The sequence below is a fragment of the Capra hircus genome, chromosome 5 (genome assembly GCF_001704415.2).
Source record: "Capra hircus breed San Clemente chromosome 5, ASM170441v1, whole genome shotgun sequence".
Classification (NCBI taxonomy): Eukaryota; Metazoa; Chordata; class Mammalia; order Artiodactyla; family Bovidae; genus Capra; species Capra hircus.
Genome location: NC_030812.1, coordinates 77086294 through 77102125, shown reverse-complemented (window position 1 = coordinate 77102125; position 15832 = coordinate 77086294). Strand labels below are relative to the sequence as shown.

Here is a 15832-nt window from a genome sequence, read left to right as displayed (position 1 = left end):
GGGTCATTGAAAACACTGGTTGATCTCAATACCCAACAGGTAACAGACACGAAAGACACTATTTCAGAGATTTGCAGGCAATATGCTGTTTGTCTTCCTGTTTGAGACTATTACCACTTAAGTGTGTTAATTAATGAAAGAACATCCCTCTTATTGGAGAGAAAGTGAAATGCCTCAGAGAATGCCTCTACACCCTAGATGATTAGACAGCATGTAAGATGGCCACACATGTGATAAGAAATGGGTTGAGAAGAGAAAAAGAAAAAGACTATGAGGCAGGAGAAAGGGGCTGAGTTACCATAATCTGGCAACTTGACCAGAGGAAGACAGGACTATAGAAGGAATCATGCCTCAGGGGGGCAGAGAACAAGTGAGGTACTAAATAACCGAGGAGCTTGACATTTAAAAAAGCAGCAGCATCCACAAAAAGAACATTCACAGGTCTAAGCATGTTCTAGGAATCCTATTTTGGAATCCTCTTTCCAAGCTACCCTTCACTGATCAGTATTCCTTTAAAAATATATATATATATATTTTTTTTTAATTAGAAGGTAATTGCTTTACAATGTTGTGTTGGTTTCTGCTGTACAAGGATGTGAATCAGCCATAAGTACACATATATCCTCTCCCTCTTCAGCCTGCCTCCCATTCCCACCATCCCACCCCTCTAGGTCATCACAGAGCACCAGGCTGAGCTCCTAGTGCTATACAGCAACTTCCCACTAGCTAGCTATCTGCTTTACACATGGCAGTGTAGATATGTCAGTACCACTTTCCCCTTCCCCCACTGTGTCCACGAGTCCATTTTCTATGTCTGCATCTCTGTTCCTGCTTTGCAAAAATGTTCCTCAGTACCATATTCCTTAAACACACAATATACTTTTTCATGTCTTCATGCAATTTGTTAAAGGCTTTTGCTTTTACAGTGTTTCTGTATTTTTCTCCTTGTTTATGGCCTGTTTATCACCTCAGATTGAGAGCAGTACAGCATAATGGTTAAGAAGATGGTCTTCTCAAACCCTACAGAGGAATTAATAGCTCACTGACCTTGGGTAGGTCATTTAACCCCTCTATGGTCTATTTCATCACGTGCAAATTGGGGACAGTCACAATACCTACCTTATTCAAACAGATGTAAAACACTTATAACGGTGCCTGGCACAAAGTAAACTCTCAAAAGAAAAAAAAAAAGAAATTTAGCTTTAATTTTGCCTCTGTGTGAAATCTTTCCTGAATATGCTTTCTCCCCTAGGCACACTGTTAGGTAAGTTATTCCCTTTCTCCTGTGGGACTTTTAATACTGAACCTCTATCACAAACCAATCACAATTTAACACTTCTGTTACTCTTATTATTAAATTACATGCCTCTTGAGGCTTGGTCATATCCTATTCTTAGAATATCCAGCTGCTACTGCTGCTAAGATGCTTCAGTTGTGTCCGACTCTTTGCGACCCCATAGACAGCAGCCCACTAGGCTCCTCTGTCCCTAGGATTCTCCAGGCAAGAATACTGGAGTGGGTTGCCATTTCCTTCTCCAATGCATGAAAAGTTAAAAGTGAAAGGGAAGTCGCTCAGTCGTGTCCGACTCTTAGTGACCCCACGGACTGCAGCCTACCAGGCTCCTCTGGAGGTCCCCTCAAAATGCTGAGCAAATACTCATTGAGGAAGATAAGATCATTTAGGGCCAGATGGCACAAGCTTAAATAACGAGTTAGAAACATCTAGAAATCCTAGGGAGGGGAAAGAGATTTTGAAAAGAAATGATATGCTTCTCAGTGCTTTTTTTTTGGCCACATGCTACGGCATGTGGGATCTTACTTCCTGACCAAGGACTGAACCCGCCCCCCTGCAGTAGAAGTGCAGAGTCTCAATTACTGAACCTCCAGGGAAGCTCCCTACTGCTTTTTAGTCACTTAAGCAGAGTGACAGCATGACGGGGTGTGTGTGCACTTAGTCCCTCAGTCACCTCTGACTCTTTGAGACCCCATGGACTGGAGCCCGCCAGGCTCCTCTCTGCCCATGAGATTCTCCAGGCAAGAATACTAGAGTGGGTAGCCATTTCCTTCTGCAGGGGATCTTCCCAACTGAGGAATCAAACCTGGGTCTCCTGCACTGCAGGCAGATTCTTTACCATCTGAGCCAGGGAAGCCCAGTGTAATGGTACAAATGCTACAAGGCAGATGAGCTAGAAGTTGTTCCAGAGGCCAGCTTGTAGATGAACTAAGACAGTGGCAGCCAGTGAAAACAAAGAGGAGAAATACGCAGTGGAATTAAATAACTAGATTAAGGGTAAGCAAGACTCAAGAGTCAAAACAATATTAAGTATGAATATAAACTGTTTTACTATATAGTATTCCATAATCATAACTTTCCTTTATTTAATCTTGATTTTGCAAATAAAAAAAAATGAGGCTCAAAGAGGTTAAGATATCTGCCCCCCAAATTCCATTAATTAAAAGGGGTAGAGTATTCTGATGTCATGTCCAGTGGACTGTTACATTAAGGATGACTTTCTGGCTTGCCTGACTGAGAAGAGGGTTATGATGTCATTAAGTGGAACTGAGAAGAAGGAAGAAAGTATGATTGGGACAGGAGGGAGAGGTGCTAAGATAATGAGTTTGTTTCAGGATGAGTTGAGTTTGAGGTCCCACTGGGCTATGGGTGTCTAGGAACTAGGGCTGGAGATAGAGATTTATGAAAAATCTGCTAATGGGATAGATTGATGATAACAGTGCATTAGCTGTCAACAAAAAGATGCTGATGTCCTAACCCCCAGTACTTCTACAATGAATGTCTGTTGTTCAAGCCATCCCGTTTGTGGTCCTATATAATGGCAACTGCGGGAAATTAATTAATGCAGTATTTTATTACTAAACTTTGGAGGAAAGTTTAGAAGCCTGTGAACAAAAATGCAGATTAGGAATTAAGGAATGAGGCCATAGTTTTAATCTAGAGATCTAAAATCTAAGAAAGTTTCCATGAAGTCTCTTCGAGACAGAATAAAAATTTATAAACTATTCAAATGTATATTTCTATTAGTATTTCTTTTTTTTTTTTCTGGCTACACCGCACAGCTTGCAGGATCTCAGTTCCCACCAGGGATTGAACCTGGGTCACATCAGTGAAACTCTGGAATCCTAATTCAATCCTAGTTCAACAGGGAACTTCTTCTTAGTATTTCTTAACTCACTATACTCAAATGCAAAAGGTTACTTTCTCCTTCAATACAAATACTGGTTTAATACTCACCCACAGAAATGTCCTTTGTATTCTGCCTGCAAGAATGCTACTGCATAGACAGCAAGTACACAGAGCATAGAGATTGCATGTATTGTTTTATAGAGTCATAATATACCCATGGGCAGGTAAGTAATTAAAGAAACTTTTGATGTAAGACCTTTAAAGAGTGACTCCAAATTCTTGGCTAGATCTAGAATAAACCATTTAAACCATAAAAACCATTTAAATAGAAACAGTCATTTATATTCCCTTCTGCATTCTACCTCCCTCCTTGCCAACTGTTTTAAAAGTGCATTTAAAGTTTAGTTGAAACTTATCTGAGGATGCAAGGTTTGGAGACAACACCCATGTCTAAGCTGGTCCACATTTTAAAGGTAGAAACTTTGGGGTGATATATCAAGAATGGTCCTCTTTCTAGAATCAACTGCATTCTGAGATCCTCTAAAACAGGATTTCTAACTACTAGGTACAGTGACTTGGTCAAAATTTGATGAAGTCAAAATTAAGACAGTTTTAAAAGATATGGAGGGAACTTAAGTGCACATTACTAAGTGAAAGAAGCCAATCTGTAAAGGCCTCATACCACATGATGTCAACTATATGACACTCTAGGTAAGGCAAGACTATGGAGACAATTAATTAAAAAGATCAGTGGTTGCCAGGGGTTAGAGGAGAGGGATGGATGAATAGGTGGAACACACGATTATTAGGACAGTGAAGTTACTCTATATTACACTATAATGGTGGATCCATGTCATTAACACGTTAGCTGTCTAAACCCATAGTACGTATGACACATCAAGAGTGAATCCTAATGTAAATAAACTATGGGCTTAGGGTGCTGATGTGTCGACGAAGGTTCAACAACTGTAAGAAAGGTACTACTCTGGTGGAGAAGCAGGATAATGAGGGAGGTTATGCACGTGTTGGGGCGGAGGGTTTAGGGGAAATCTCTGAACCATCTGTTCAATATTGCCATGAACCTAAAACTGCTCGAAAAATAAAATCTATCAAAAAAATTTAAGGCAGTCTACCCTGCTATGGTTCTCTTGCTAACACAGACTTTTTCCATTCTTCTACAATCCTTAAAATGTCTGATCCTTGTTTAGGGCTGCTTCTTGGCTCAATGCTAGTAAGAGCTGTGTTCAAATCCACTGTGAATCTCCAAGGACCTGGAGGATCTTTGCATAATATGAAGACGCATACTGTTTACTGCCATTAGTTAGGAAGCTAAGTAGTTGGCAAACAAACTATTTTTTTAGAAAAACACAAAACACCAGATTTAAAATCATTAAAGTCAGGGAACTGCTAATTTTTGTATAATTAGAACATACTGTTTCTCAATAATGACTTTTATTTTTAAACTGATGTTTTTATATACATTTCACACTGTCGTATTTTTAAGTCCTACACTGTCATATTTTTAAGTCCTAACTTCATGGGCTGAATCATCACAAGTGTTAGAGCAATATTTATCAAATCCACCCCTCCAAACAGACAGTAAATTTGATTTCAAAAGCTACACAGCTTACATTAATCCTACTTAGGATCAGTATAATATTTAGCTTATGTTTATTCTTAGATCACCGGCCCTTCACTGACACTTGGCAGTGCAGCACAATGACCGCATGAGGCTTTGACAGATTCTGTATTTCTGAGCCCTGACTTGAGTTTTACTAGTGTCATTACTGACTGCCTGAAGCGCCCTGCAAATGGCTTAGTCTCTGGTCTCTTGCTCAACCACCCATGATTTGGTTATTCAAAGCCATGAACTTCCTGGTGTTGCCTGGTAGCTGCTCACTCTAACAGATGGACATTCTCACACGCCTGTTTAGTAGAAGTCAAATGCCTCCCTGCCTAACAAAGCTTGGTTTTTGCAACATTTCATACTACAAATGGTTATTTCTTCCTAAGAATTTATTCTAATTAGGGCAAACTACCTTAAATATGGTCTTATGTCTGAATTGCTAAATTTTCCATGAACTTGGGTAAATATTAGAGATAATTTCAGATACACTAATGCATTTTTACTTTTTCAATAGGAAAAGGGACAAATGGACACTAGAGAATGCTTTTAAGCTTGATCTCAATCATTATAAATACAGTTACATTATGGGACATTAGAACTTTGACATTCTATTTAGAGGAGGTCCAGGGCAATGGCACCCCACTCCAGTACTCTTGCCTGGAAAATCCCATGGATGGAGGAGCCTGGTGGGCTACAGTCCATGGTGTCGCTAAGAGCCGGACACAACTGAGCAACTTCACTTTTACTTTTCACTTTCATGCACTGGAGAAGGAAATGGCAACCCACTCCCGCGTTCTTGCCTGGAGAATCCCAGGGACGGGGGAGCCTGGTGGGCTGCCATCTATGGGGTCGCACAGAGTCGGACACGACTGAAGCGACTTAGCAGCAGCAGCAGCAGCAGGGCAATGTAGTATCCAGTTCCTATTCCTAGCTGTCTCATTGGATACATTGAAAAAGCAGGTTTCCAATAATAAATACCACTTTTAGAGTAGTATTGCCCTCTAGAGGCAGTGAGGGGAATGGAAATAGTGTGCTTCAATCATACTTGCAATGCTTTCTTTTCCTTCTTTTTCAAAAAATATGTATTTTTTTGGCTGTGCTGGGCCTTTGGTGTGGCACATGAGATCGTCAATCCTTGTTGCTGCACGTGGGATCTGTAGTTGTGGCATGTGGGATATAGTTCCCTGAGCAGGGACTGAACCCAGGCCCTTGCATTACGGGCATGGAGTCCCAGCCACTGGACCACAGCAAAGTCTCTGCAGTGCTGTATTTCTAAAGTTAGTGGTTGGCTTATGAATTTTTTTTTTTTAAATAAGCCTTTAAAAATATTTTTTCAATGTCTAATTCATAATTTTAGAAAATGTTCCCAAATAGCTGATTCAATATAAAATATTTTATCTCTAACTCTCTACTATCTACTAACTCTCTACTATTACTTCTTTTTATGAAATAGATGGTTATTTTGCTTAAAGAAAAACAAGCTCCTTTTTATGAAAAATATACAACAGGTAGAGCATCTACGAATCCTATATAATTAAAGAGCTAATGAATCATGACAGTGTAACATAAGATGTCTCATAAATTGAAGAATATGATTTCTGAAGATTTTTGAAATATACACACACACACACACACACACACACACACACGTTTTCTCCCCTGAAAGATTAGTAACAATGTGATAAAACTTTTATTCAAGAAAAAATCCGTATACACCATACCCTAATACTGGTTAGAGTAGGGATACTACTTATACGATTCTTTACACTTTATTAACTCTGGAGGTTGGTGATGGACAGGGAGGTCTGGCATGCTGCAATTCATGGGGTCGCAAAGAGTCGGACACGACTGAGCAACTGAACTGAACACCTTATTAGAGGTTTTCAAATGTTATCTGATTTGATCAACATTATAGCCTTGGCATGGCTAATATTATTTTCTCAATCTGTGGATGAGGAAGCTGAAGATCAAAAGGTCAAGGGACTTTCCCCAGGTCTCAGAGTTAGTAATATTCCTCCTCCTACTCCACCCAGTAGTGGCAAGATGGGGTGAGTGGCAGTCTGAGAGAGAGAGAGGTGAAGACAAAGCCATAGGGACTGATTTTTTCACATGGTCCACTGCTGCCAGTGCTGTAGAAACAATCAAGCCAATGAATTCTCACCTGGCGACTCTGCAAGGTGCTCTTGTTTCTCTTCTCTGTCCTGAAACTGAATTAAATGTGACCACAAAGCTGACTTCCCCTGAAAGTACAAGGTATATATAATTTTTCATTTTATAACAAAGAATTCATTAAAAAATAACTTCTCATCAAAACCATTCACATTGAAATGCCAATTATGAAGCTGGGAAACTGAAGTTCATCTATTCCTAGCTATGTGACATCCTGAGCATCCCGCTCCACGTGTGGTGAGGGCCATCCTTTGCCTCACTGACAAGGCTGACAGCAGCCTGGGGAAGGTCAGCAAAGCAAAGGCCAGAAGTGCAGGCATGGAAATTCCCAACTTCAGCTGGGCTATTACTTCACTGTATGTAACTAGGGCTGTCTACACTGGCCACATTAGTAACCGTGGAATTAAAGGCTCTAGCAACCCAGAATGTATTTGTGTCTGCAAAACATGTTTGAATGTATGCAGGAGCAATGAGGGAAGAAAAGTGGGGCAGGAGGAGAAACAGAAAAGATGAGGAAGAAAGAAAGATGCACACAGCAGGGGGGGGAAAGGAGATAAGAGGGACAAAAGCAAAGTAAGCATCTAATTTTTCCACCCTGAATTACCAGACAACTTAAAATGGCAAAGAACTAATATTTCGATTTTTTTCTTAAACAGTGATGAAAGTAGATACTTAATGGAATCTTCAGTGAATATAGTCCCTGCAGTGAATGTGTTTTGTGTTATCTTTTCCTGTACTAGGAAAGGAGCCCCAAACTACTTGCTAATCACGGGTTGTATTTTTTTTTTCTGGAATTAAAATGTCTGTGGTATATTTCTCATTATCCTGTGACAAAGGGACTTATCCTTTCATTTTCATGGTTTTTTTCCTTTTTGTTACTTTTCTTAACAGGACTTCTAACTGGTCCTGTCAGCAGGGCCTCTTGAATCTGTTACCTGCTTGACTTGCAAGCCATGGCTCCATATCCTTTCCAACAGGTCACAGAGGCTGGCAATCAGGGTGTTCTCCTCCAAGCCAGTTATGTTTGCTTCCCCATGGCCCAGTTCCACTGCTTCATGTCCCATCTTCTCCACCAACATGCGTTTCGTCTGAAAATATCACATGTGGTCTCAAGTGTTATTCCAGCAATGAGGCCAAAAGCCATCAAGTCAATTCCTGAATGAGGAGACCTGGGATCCCTTCACTATATTTCTAACTGCAGATTTTGAATCACCTTGAGGAAAGTGTCTTAATCTCTGTGGTCAACAATGAATAATATCATGTATAACTTTCAGAGAAATAGAGAGCAACTAAAGAGAGATTCTGATGCTATTTTAAAGTATCCTCATGAAAATGCTTATGTACAATAATTTTCAGATTACTAACTTGAATAACATTGGGCAATTACACCAGATCTACTATATATCATAGAATCTGAAACTCCATCCTGCCACCACCACTCATGCTCCATCTTAGCACACTGAAGATATTCACACTTAAGTTTTGATTGCACTTAGGCAAAATCCACAATACAAACAGGCACTTCTAAATTTTTTCAGAATTCTCTAATTTGTAAGTGAAGCAGACCTCTTTTTTTCCTTCTTCATTTTCCCTTTCATCTCTTCTCTGGAATGAGTATGTACCAGAAAATGGAAAGGAAATGGAAATCAGTTTCAAGTACGGTAACTTACAGTAGACTTAACTGTCCTCATAAAATATAAGTGAGTGAGAATCTAGTTACTTTAGGCAAGGACCATGTCTGTGTGATTCAGCGTTGCAAGCTGATGCGGACACAGTGCATTTACTCAACACAGAGAAGGTACTCAAGAAATGACTGTCAAATAAATGAGTGAAATTATTGGCTAAAATGATGTTCTGAGTTTTGTCAACTTGTAGTGCTACCTCTGATAAACACAGATATCTGAGAGGAGACTCATGTACAGAGCACACAAATCTATAACACAGCTAAGATCTTCTTCCTTATGGGTATATGCACACACATATGGCACAGATGTGGTTCTACACAGGTTCACACAGAGTTACATACAAACACATAAAAAACATGTGCTGCCTTTCACATAAGTTGACAACATCCCTGACAGAGAACTTCTGATTGGCTTAATATCTGTCCATGTTGGAGAGGAAGACAGCAACAGCTGAAAGGTGAGAAAAACTGTGCAGGGCTCCCATGTCATTGATTCTGTGGTGACAGACAGAACCCGCAGAGGTTCATGACTTTAGTAAAGAGCTCACGAGGTTTATGGCACAGTATTTATTAAGTGTCTTTCTAATGAAGCTAAAGACTCAAGTGGGGGTTGGCTCAGTTCACTTTAGCTTCGCACACGGAGTGAACATGAATGCGCACTGTCCTGCACCAGTGAGTAATACGTACCTTCATTCTACATTCTTTTAATAAGCCTTCTACAAATTTCCAGTTGGTTTGTGCAATCACCGCAGGAGAGAGGTCTGACAATTTGGGTTGCCTCAGGTTTTTTCCTAAACTTCGTGCCTCTTGCATGTATTTCTAAAAATTAAAGAGTATTTTTAATGCATAAACATCAGATATTTTTCTAACCTACTTAACCTTAAAAATAAGTGCAGGAACAAAATGCAAACAAAGGCCGTACATCTATATATGTGCAACAGCAGTTCAAGGTTTAGTACACTGAGAGGCAGAGGGTAGTCACACTCCCTCTACTGTTAGTCCCGTGAAAATGAGTGACAGAAGCCACAGCAAATAAAGACTCATTCAGTCTTTTACTGGGAATACTCAGTGAGTGATTAGTTGGGATCATGGCTGGGATGGAAAAATTGGGGTGTCTGAATGAATATCAAACCTATGGTTTTCCAGGAACCCAGTGATTCTCAAATTACTGGTTTCCTCCACCCATTTCCCCACAGATCAAGAGCCCCGAGGCGCTTCCAGCCTCTTGGGGAGTGCTGTCCTTTGTTCTAATCAAGTCACAACAGTAAATTAAGCCAGCTCTGGAAAATGGCTGCAATGAATTTTATGACCTCAGGCATACGTGCTTATTCATAAAATGGGCATAAAACAAGCCCACCTGCCTCATAACAAAGGCTAGGCGACCGCTCTGAAAAGTATCATGTACTCCCAATGTAGGAGGTGACCTCTTATTTCCAAGATACTTTGCGACATCCGTACTTTGCCTTGTTCCATGGTCAAAATAAATCAGAAATATCATATCATTTTAGGAGACATCAACGGCTCAGAGAGGACCACAGAAACTCAGACCACTGCTCTTGAACTTTGGTTAGTGAATTTCCAGTAAGAGAAGCACTACATGTAATTAGTTCAGGACAGCTGTTAACTTTCTTCTTTCTGTGGCACCTGCGAAAGCTCATCCGGATACCTTATGTTGGTGTCAGGACTGCAGGGCAGAATCTCCAAGAAGTCTAAGTGTCTTAGGTCTGTATTTAGAGAATAATTGCTCTAATTATATAGTAAAACCAGCAGTTTATTGGAGTGAGAGAGACTGCAAGTCAGCACATCCTCCCACAGACACATATGTGAAATCTATCTTTACTATCTTAAGGGAAGATTTGATAGTATAAGAAAAATATGTGTAAAATCTTTTGCATTCTTTAAATAAAAGAGAGTTTTTGTACATTTAACACATTTCCCCTTTGGAAGAAAAATAACCTGCTAAATTTAGTACAATTGTTAAAAATCTCACCAATTAGGGATTCAACAAAGCCATTTACCTTCTACTTCCCAACCCTCCTGACAAAAGGCAGCATTTACAAAATAATCTCTTTTCTAGTGTACTTATTTTAAGGATGGACTTAAAAATTAAATGGACTCTGCACACGGTTAGTTGTGTATATTTCTTCCTGCTTCAAATCCTTTTTAGAGGGTAAAAGGAAGAGGGAAAATTGACAATGAGAGGCAACAATCTCCACCAGGGAAATTAAGTGTAACAGAGTTGTGTGAAATATCCTGAAGGTTAGTATACATAAAAGCAGGAAATGAAGAATTTCAGAAAAATAAACCTGAGATATAAGACAGGGATCATATATGAAACTATAATTACCTCCATTTCCTATCATTTCAGGTTGTACTAATGTTATTTGGAACATTACAACTTAGAGATAAATGGTTGGTAAAAACAAATGTTAACTGCTAATGTTAAAAGGGTTCTGTTTCTCCCCAGGCCTCAATTCCTCCATCTTTAGGACTGTGCAAATACAGAGAGAACCACTACAAGACCCAATTCTCAAGAACAGTGAAGTATCACACGTGGCTTAGGAAGAAATACACTAGCTACAATGAAAGAAGTGAGGTACATGACAAAGCAAGAGGATAGGAAGAAGCCTCAGGCATTCTCCTTTTCTCTGAAATACATGACCAGATTTTTAAAAGTCAATAATTGGATTAAAAATTAACCACTGTTTAAAGTTTAGGTTCTATTTTATAATATAAATGACAGCAAGCTAGAATGGGACTGTCCTTTGAGTGGCCATATTCATTGATCAGCCAGCACATACGAGGCAGATAAAGTATTAGCCAAGAGTGAATTCCACGGAGCCACATGCAAACTCTCCTTCTGAGCACTTTGTTGAAGCCACAAAACAAGTCACATTCCATGGACATGTGCAGAATGAATACAAGGGTGGCTAAAGACCCCTTCTCATAGCAAGAAGTGAGGCTGCTTCTGCATACTGAAAAAACAAAGCAGTGCCCTTACAATAAACAAGTGACAATACAGATGTGCTTTCTTTGGGGTAACTGGAGGAAAAGGTGTATTTTAAGATAAAAAACTGAGAAGGAAGAAATCTTTCATAGGGAGTGGTTTCATAATAAAGTCCATTTTCCTACAGAGGGAAGTCACCCCAGGTTTCTTCTGAGACTTCTACTATGCTCTTCTTCATTTCTAAACCAAAAATAGTAGAAAAGTGAGTGAATAAAGTGAAAGTTGCTCAGTCGTGTCCAACTCTTTGTGACCCTTGACTCTTACATGACTTAAGAGTCCATGGAATTCTCCAGGCCAGAATACTGGAGTGGGTAGCCTATCCCTTCTCCAGCGGATCTTCCCGACCCAGGAATCAAACTGGGGTCTCTTGCATTATAGGCAGATTCCTTACCAACTGAGCTATCAGGGAAGCCCAAAATAGTAGGAACTATCTATAAAAACATATCCTATTATTCAATAAACACTGAAATAATTGCTCTTCAGCACAGGATTTCATCTAATAAATACCCTGTCCCTCTAACCAACGTGGAGCATGTGAAGAGCAGACCAATGTAAAGTTAAGTAAATTTATCTTACTATGTCATAATGGGATAAAATACAACCAAAAGTCCTAAGTAACTCTGGCCCTCAGGTGAGTAATGTTCAGTGCAACCTAGTTGTGCAGGGTTCCTGGCAAGAGTATTGGCTTGGAGTCAGGAGGCCTGGCATGTGGGCCCAGCCCTGCCTCTGTGTGTCCATTTGACTTTAGACAAAGCCTGTTGGACTTTCTCCCTGCTGGCTCAGACAGTAAAGACTGCCTGCAATGCAGGAGACCCAGATTCGAACCCTGAGTCAGGAAGATCCCCTGGAGAAAGGAATGGCTACCCAATCCAGTATTCTTGCCTGAAAAGTTCCACGAACAGAGGAGCCTGGCAGGCTACAGTACATGGAGCCACAAAGAGTCAGACATGACTGATCGACTAACACTTGGATTCGGTTAAATCATGTCTAGCTGGACAAAGATACCTCAACTGTTTCTTTTAGCACTAAGATTCTATATTGGTGATCTGATTTTCTGACCATATAAAATACAGACCAGGAACAGATAAACTCAGCAAAAGAAAAGTTGTTTGAAAATGAATCACTTATGCACTTTTGCAAAATGCTTAAGTAAAAGAAAATTTGAATACTTAAATATTTCCCCTTTTTGGAAGAAAAACAATGTGCTGAATCTAGTCCCCTTCTTTTCCCTCAAAAATACCACTGATTTGGGATTCAAATAATCAGTTTTCTCTGCCAAATGTAGAGAATACTCTTGTTAGCACACACACCATCACAAAGAGGTACAAGTCACAAAAGGAAGTGGAGAGCTAAGATTTCACGTCACAAGGTGATGTGAGGCATCTAGAGCTATGTGCACTCACACACGTGGATGATTCAAGGAACACCACAGACAAGATTCAGGAACATCTGCAAAGGACTTTCAGGCAAAGAACATACCAGGCAGCACTCAGAGAAGGATTTTTTAGGAAGTCGTGCAGGAGGAGGTGGACCCTGATCCCACTCCCAGAATGCCATGGAGTTCTGACAGAACACAAGTTCCCCGGAAGGCTATGAGGATGGAGAAGTGCAAATGACAGAAAAGCAAAAGAGAAAAGGATGGGAGAAAGAGACAAGCAAAACAAGCATGCATATGATAAAGTCACAGCAGAAGGGAAGGGAGAGAAATACAGTAGCACAAAGAAAAGCAGTAGACAGGCTATGCTTCAGTTCTTAAGAAGATGTTTAAAACCATGTATGTATGAACAAATCAACAAAAAGCAATATATATATTCACAATGATGTTTTCTGTTTTTTTAAACTCATTTGAGTTTAGAAAAGAGTTAACAGATAATTGACTGCATTTTTTTGATCACAAAAAATTAAAAATTACTTATCATTATTCAAATGTATAATTACTGTTTTATTTTCAAATAGTAGAAATAAAGCATAAGGATATTAATTTAAAGTAATTTTAAAACACTCCTAAAAATGGTGTCAACAAGCCAAGGACAAATCACAGGCAAATATATATTTACTAAGTTTAAATTATGTTTGAAACTTAGGAAGTCTATGCTTCTTATACCTTTTTCCCCCTGCAGGAGATATACTGACCAAAACTTTATCCTAAGCTCAGCCTTTACTTGATGTGGTCCACAGGGAGACTTGTTTTACAGCCTTATTTTAGATGTATTAAAATTACAAAATGGAAAAAAAAAAGGTGTTTCAGCTATGTCAGTCAGCATAAGAGAAATTACTATTTTAAAACATAAATTGAACAATTATTTTTTTTAGAAGAATGCAAGAGAAGCTACACAATGATACCTGCTGGACTAAGTAAGCCTAGCTTACAGTTCTGCATCAAAGCATCCCAGGAAGGCAACACACATACCTCCCGCAAATCGTTGTCCAGCCCAACGTGCTCGGAATGCTGGCGAAGGCGGTCTTTCCTGCGCTGTGCAGTGGCACTCCGACTCACCCAGCGACTGAAAGAATAGAAGGGGGTAGGTTAAAACAATCAAATGAAAAAATAAAATGTGATCTCACCTGTCTTTAAAATAGAAAGGATATACAGTTGAAAACTAAAGACCAGCAATACTTATTTTTCAATAGATTCTCTTTAAACAAGTATATACCAGCTTTATTGAGATGTAATTTAGATACCAGATACTCGCTCAGTTGCTCAGTCATGGCCAGCTCTTTGCAACCCCTTGGACTACAGCCTGCCAGGCTCCCCTGACAATGGAGATTTTTGAAAGCAAGAATACAGAAGTATTGCCATTTCCTTCTCTAGGAGATACCATATAATTCATCCATTTAAAGTATCCAATTCAGTGGTTTTTAGCATATTCATAGAGATGTGCAACCCTCACCACAATCAATGCTTCTTTCAAACTGAGGTTAACAAATGTACAGTGTCTGTAACGATTTTCTCCTTTCCACCTACCTGCCCAACAGAGCCCCAAGCCTGGATTGAGACCACTGTAGCACTTTCCTTTATCATATCCATGTATTAATAGATTAGTTCTTGATTTCCCTCACGACTACCAAGAATCACTGAACCTGCTGCCCTTTTTCAAGTTCCCCCATTTCTCTTCAAGACTGTTACCAAACCTTTCCCTTTATCCTCAAGTGCCTCTACTCAACTTGATGACCCAGCCTTGCCTCCCTCCTGCTGCTCTCTACTTCACTGATACACACATACAGACCCAACCCCCACTCATCTTTCTTCTAATCCCAAAATGTAATATATATTGGCCACAGCTCGAAACTTTCTTCCACCAGGATCCTTGACCAGTCCTCTCTTGCCTATTCGAATCTTCTCCATTAGAAATCTCGTGTGCCATATCTCCAATTTTTTTTTTTTTCTCTCAAATGAGTATTGCCCTTCAGCTTACAAGTATGCTGGTCTCTCTGACACTACATTTCAACCTGTTTCTTTGCTCTTTCATGTAAACATTCTTAAGAAAAGTTTACATGTAAGGCCTCTGCTTAATTATCTCTGGATCTTTTGTTCATCTCAAATCAGCTTCTTTCCCTGAAAATGATCTTGATGAAGCCATTTATAGCCCTAACTGCCAATCCAATGGCTGTAATTCAATTTTTAGCTTACTTACACTTTCTGCTGATCCTTCTCTCTACCTTAAACCTCCAGCTGTCTTCAAATACCTCAGTGATCCCAGTGGGGTAAGATCTCTCCACATTTGAGTCTTGGAAGATGAAGTTTTCTTCCAACTTCTATTCATCTCTCAGACAGCTTTAGGTGCTACATAGAAAGTGTTCTATAATTCCTCCAAATTTAAATTAGCTATCCCTCTCATACTTTCCAATTATAGTATTTATCACAGTGTTTTTTTGATAACTTGTCTATTTTCTATACAATCGTCTCTGCTATAAATGCTTGAAGGGTTGATGTCATGTCTGTAAGCCATTTATCTGCAGAGTCAACTACATCACCTACTCCTTCTAAAAATACACCCTAAATAAATGTAATCAGAGACACAGTCTAATATTTAGGGTTACAGATGTTCATCACAGCATACATGCAATAATGAATTCTAAGTTTCCTTTATTCTAAGATTCACATTTTGAATGAGTTAGCCACTTACACTTGGGGCTTCCCCAGTGGCTCAATGGATAAAGAATCTGCCTGTAATGCAGGAAACACAGGAGATGAGGGTTTAA

The 15832-nt window shown here is 39.5% G+C and overlaps 1 protein-coding gene across 2 annotated transcripts in view; it reads right to left on the bottom strand.

The window, feature by feature from the left end:
* Positions 1-15832, bottom strand: part of DENND5B (DENN domain containing 5B) — a 218973-nt gene that overhangs the window by 34606 nt on the left and 168535 nt on the right. For both annotated transcript variants that reach the window (XM_018048342.1, XM_018048343.1), the window contains 4 exons: positions 14040-14133; positions 9310-9441; positions 7874-8026; positions 6931-7009 (listed from right to left, as the gene is read on the bottom strand). In XM_018048342.1, the coding sequence (XP_017903831.1) occupies positions 6931-7009; positions 7874-8026; positions 9310-9441; positions 14040-14133 (458 nt within the window). The remainder of the gene's footprint in view (positions 1-6930; positions 7010-7873; positions 8027-9309; positions 9442-14039; positions 14134-15832) is intronic.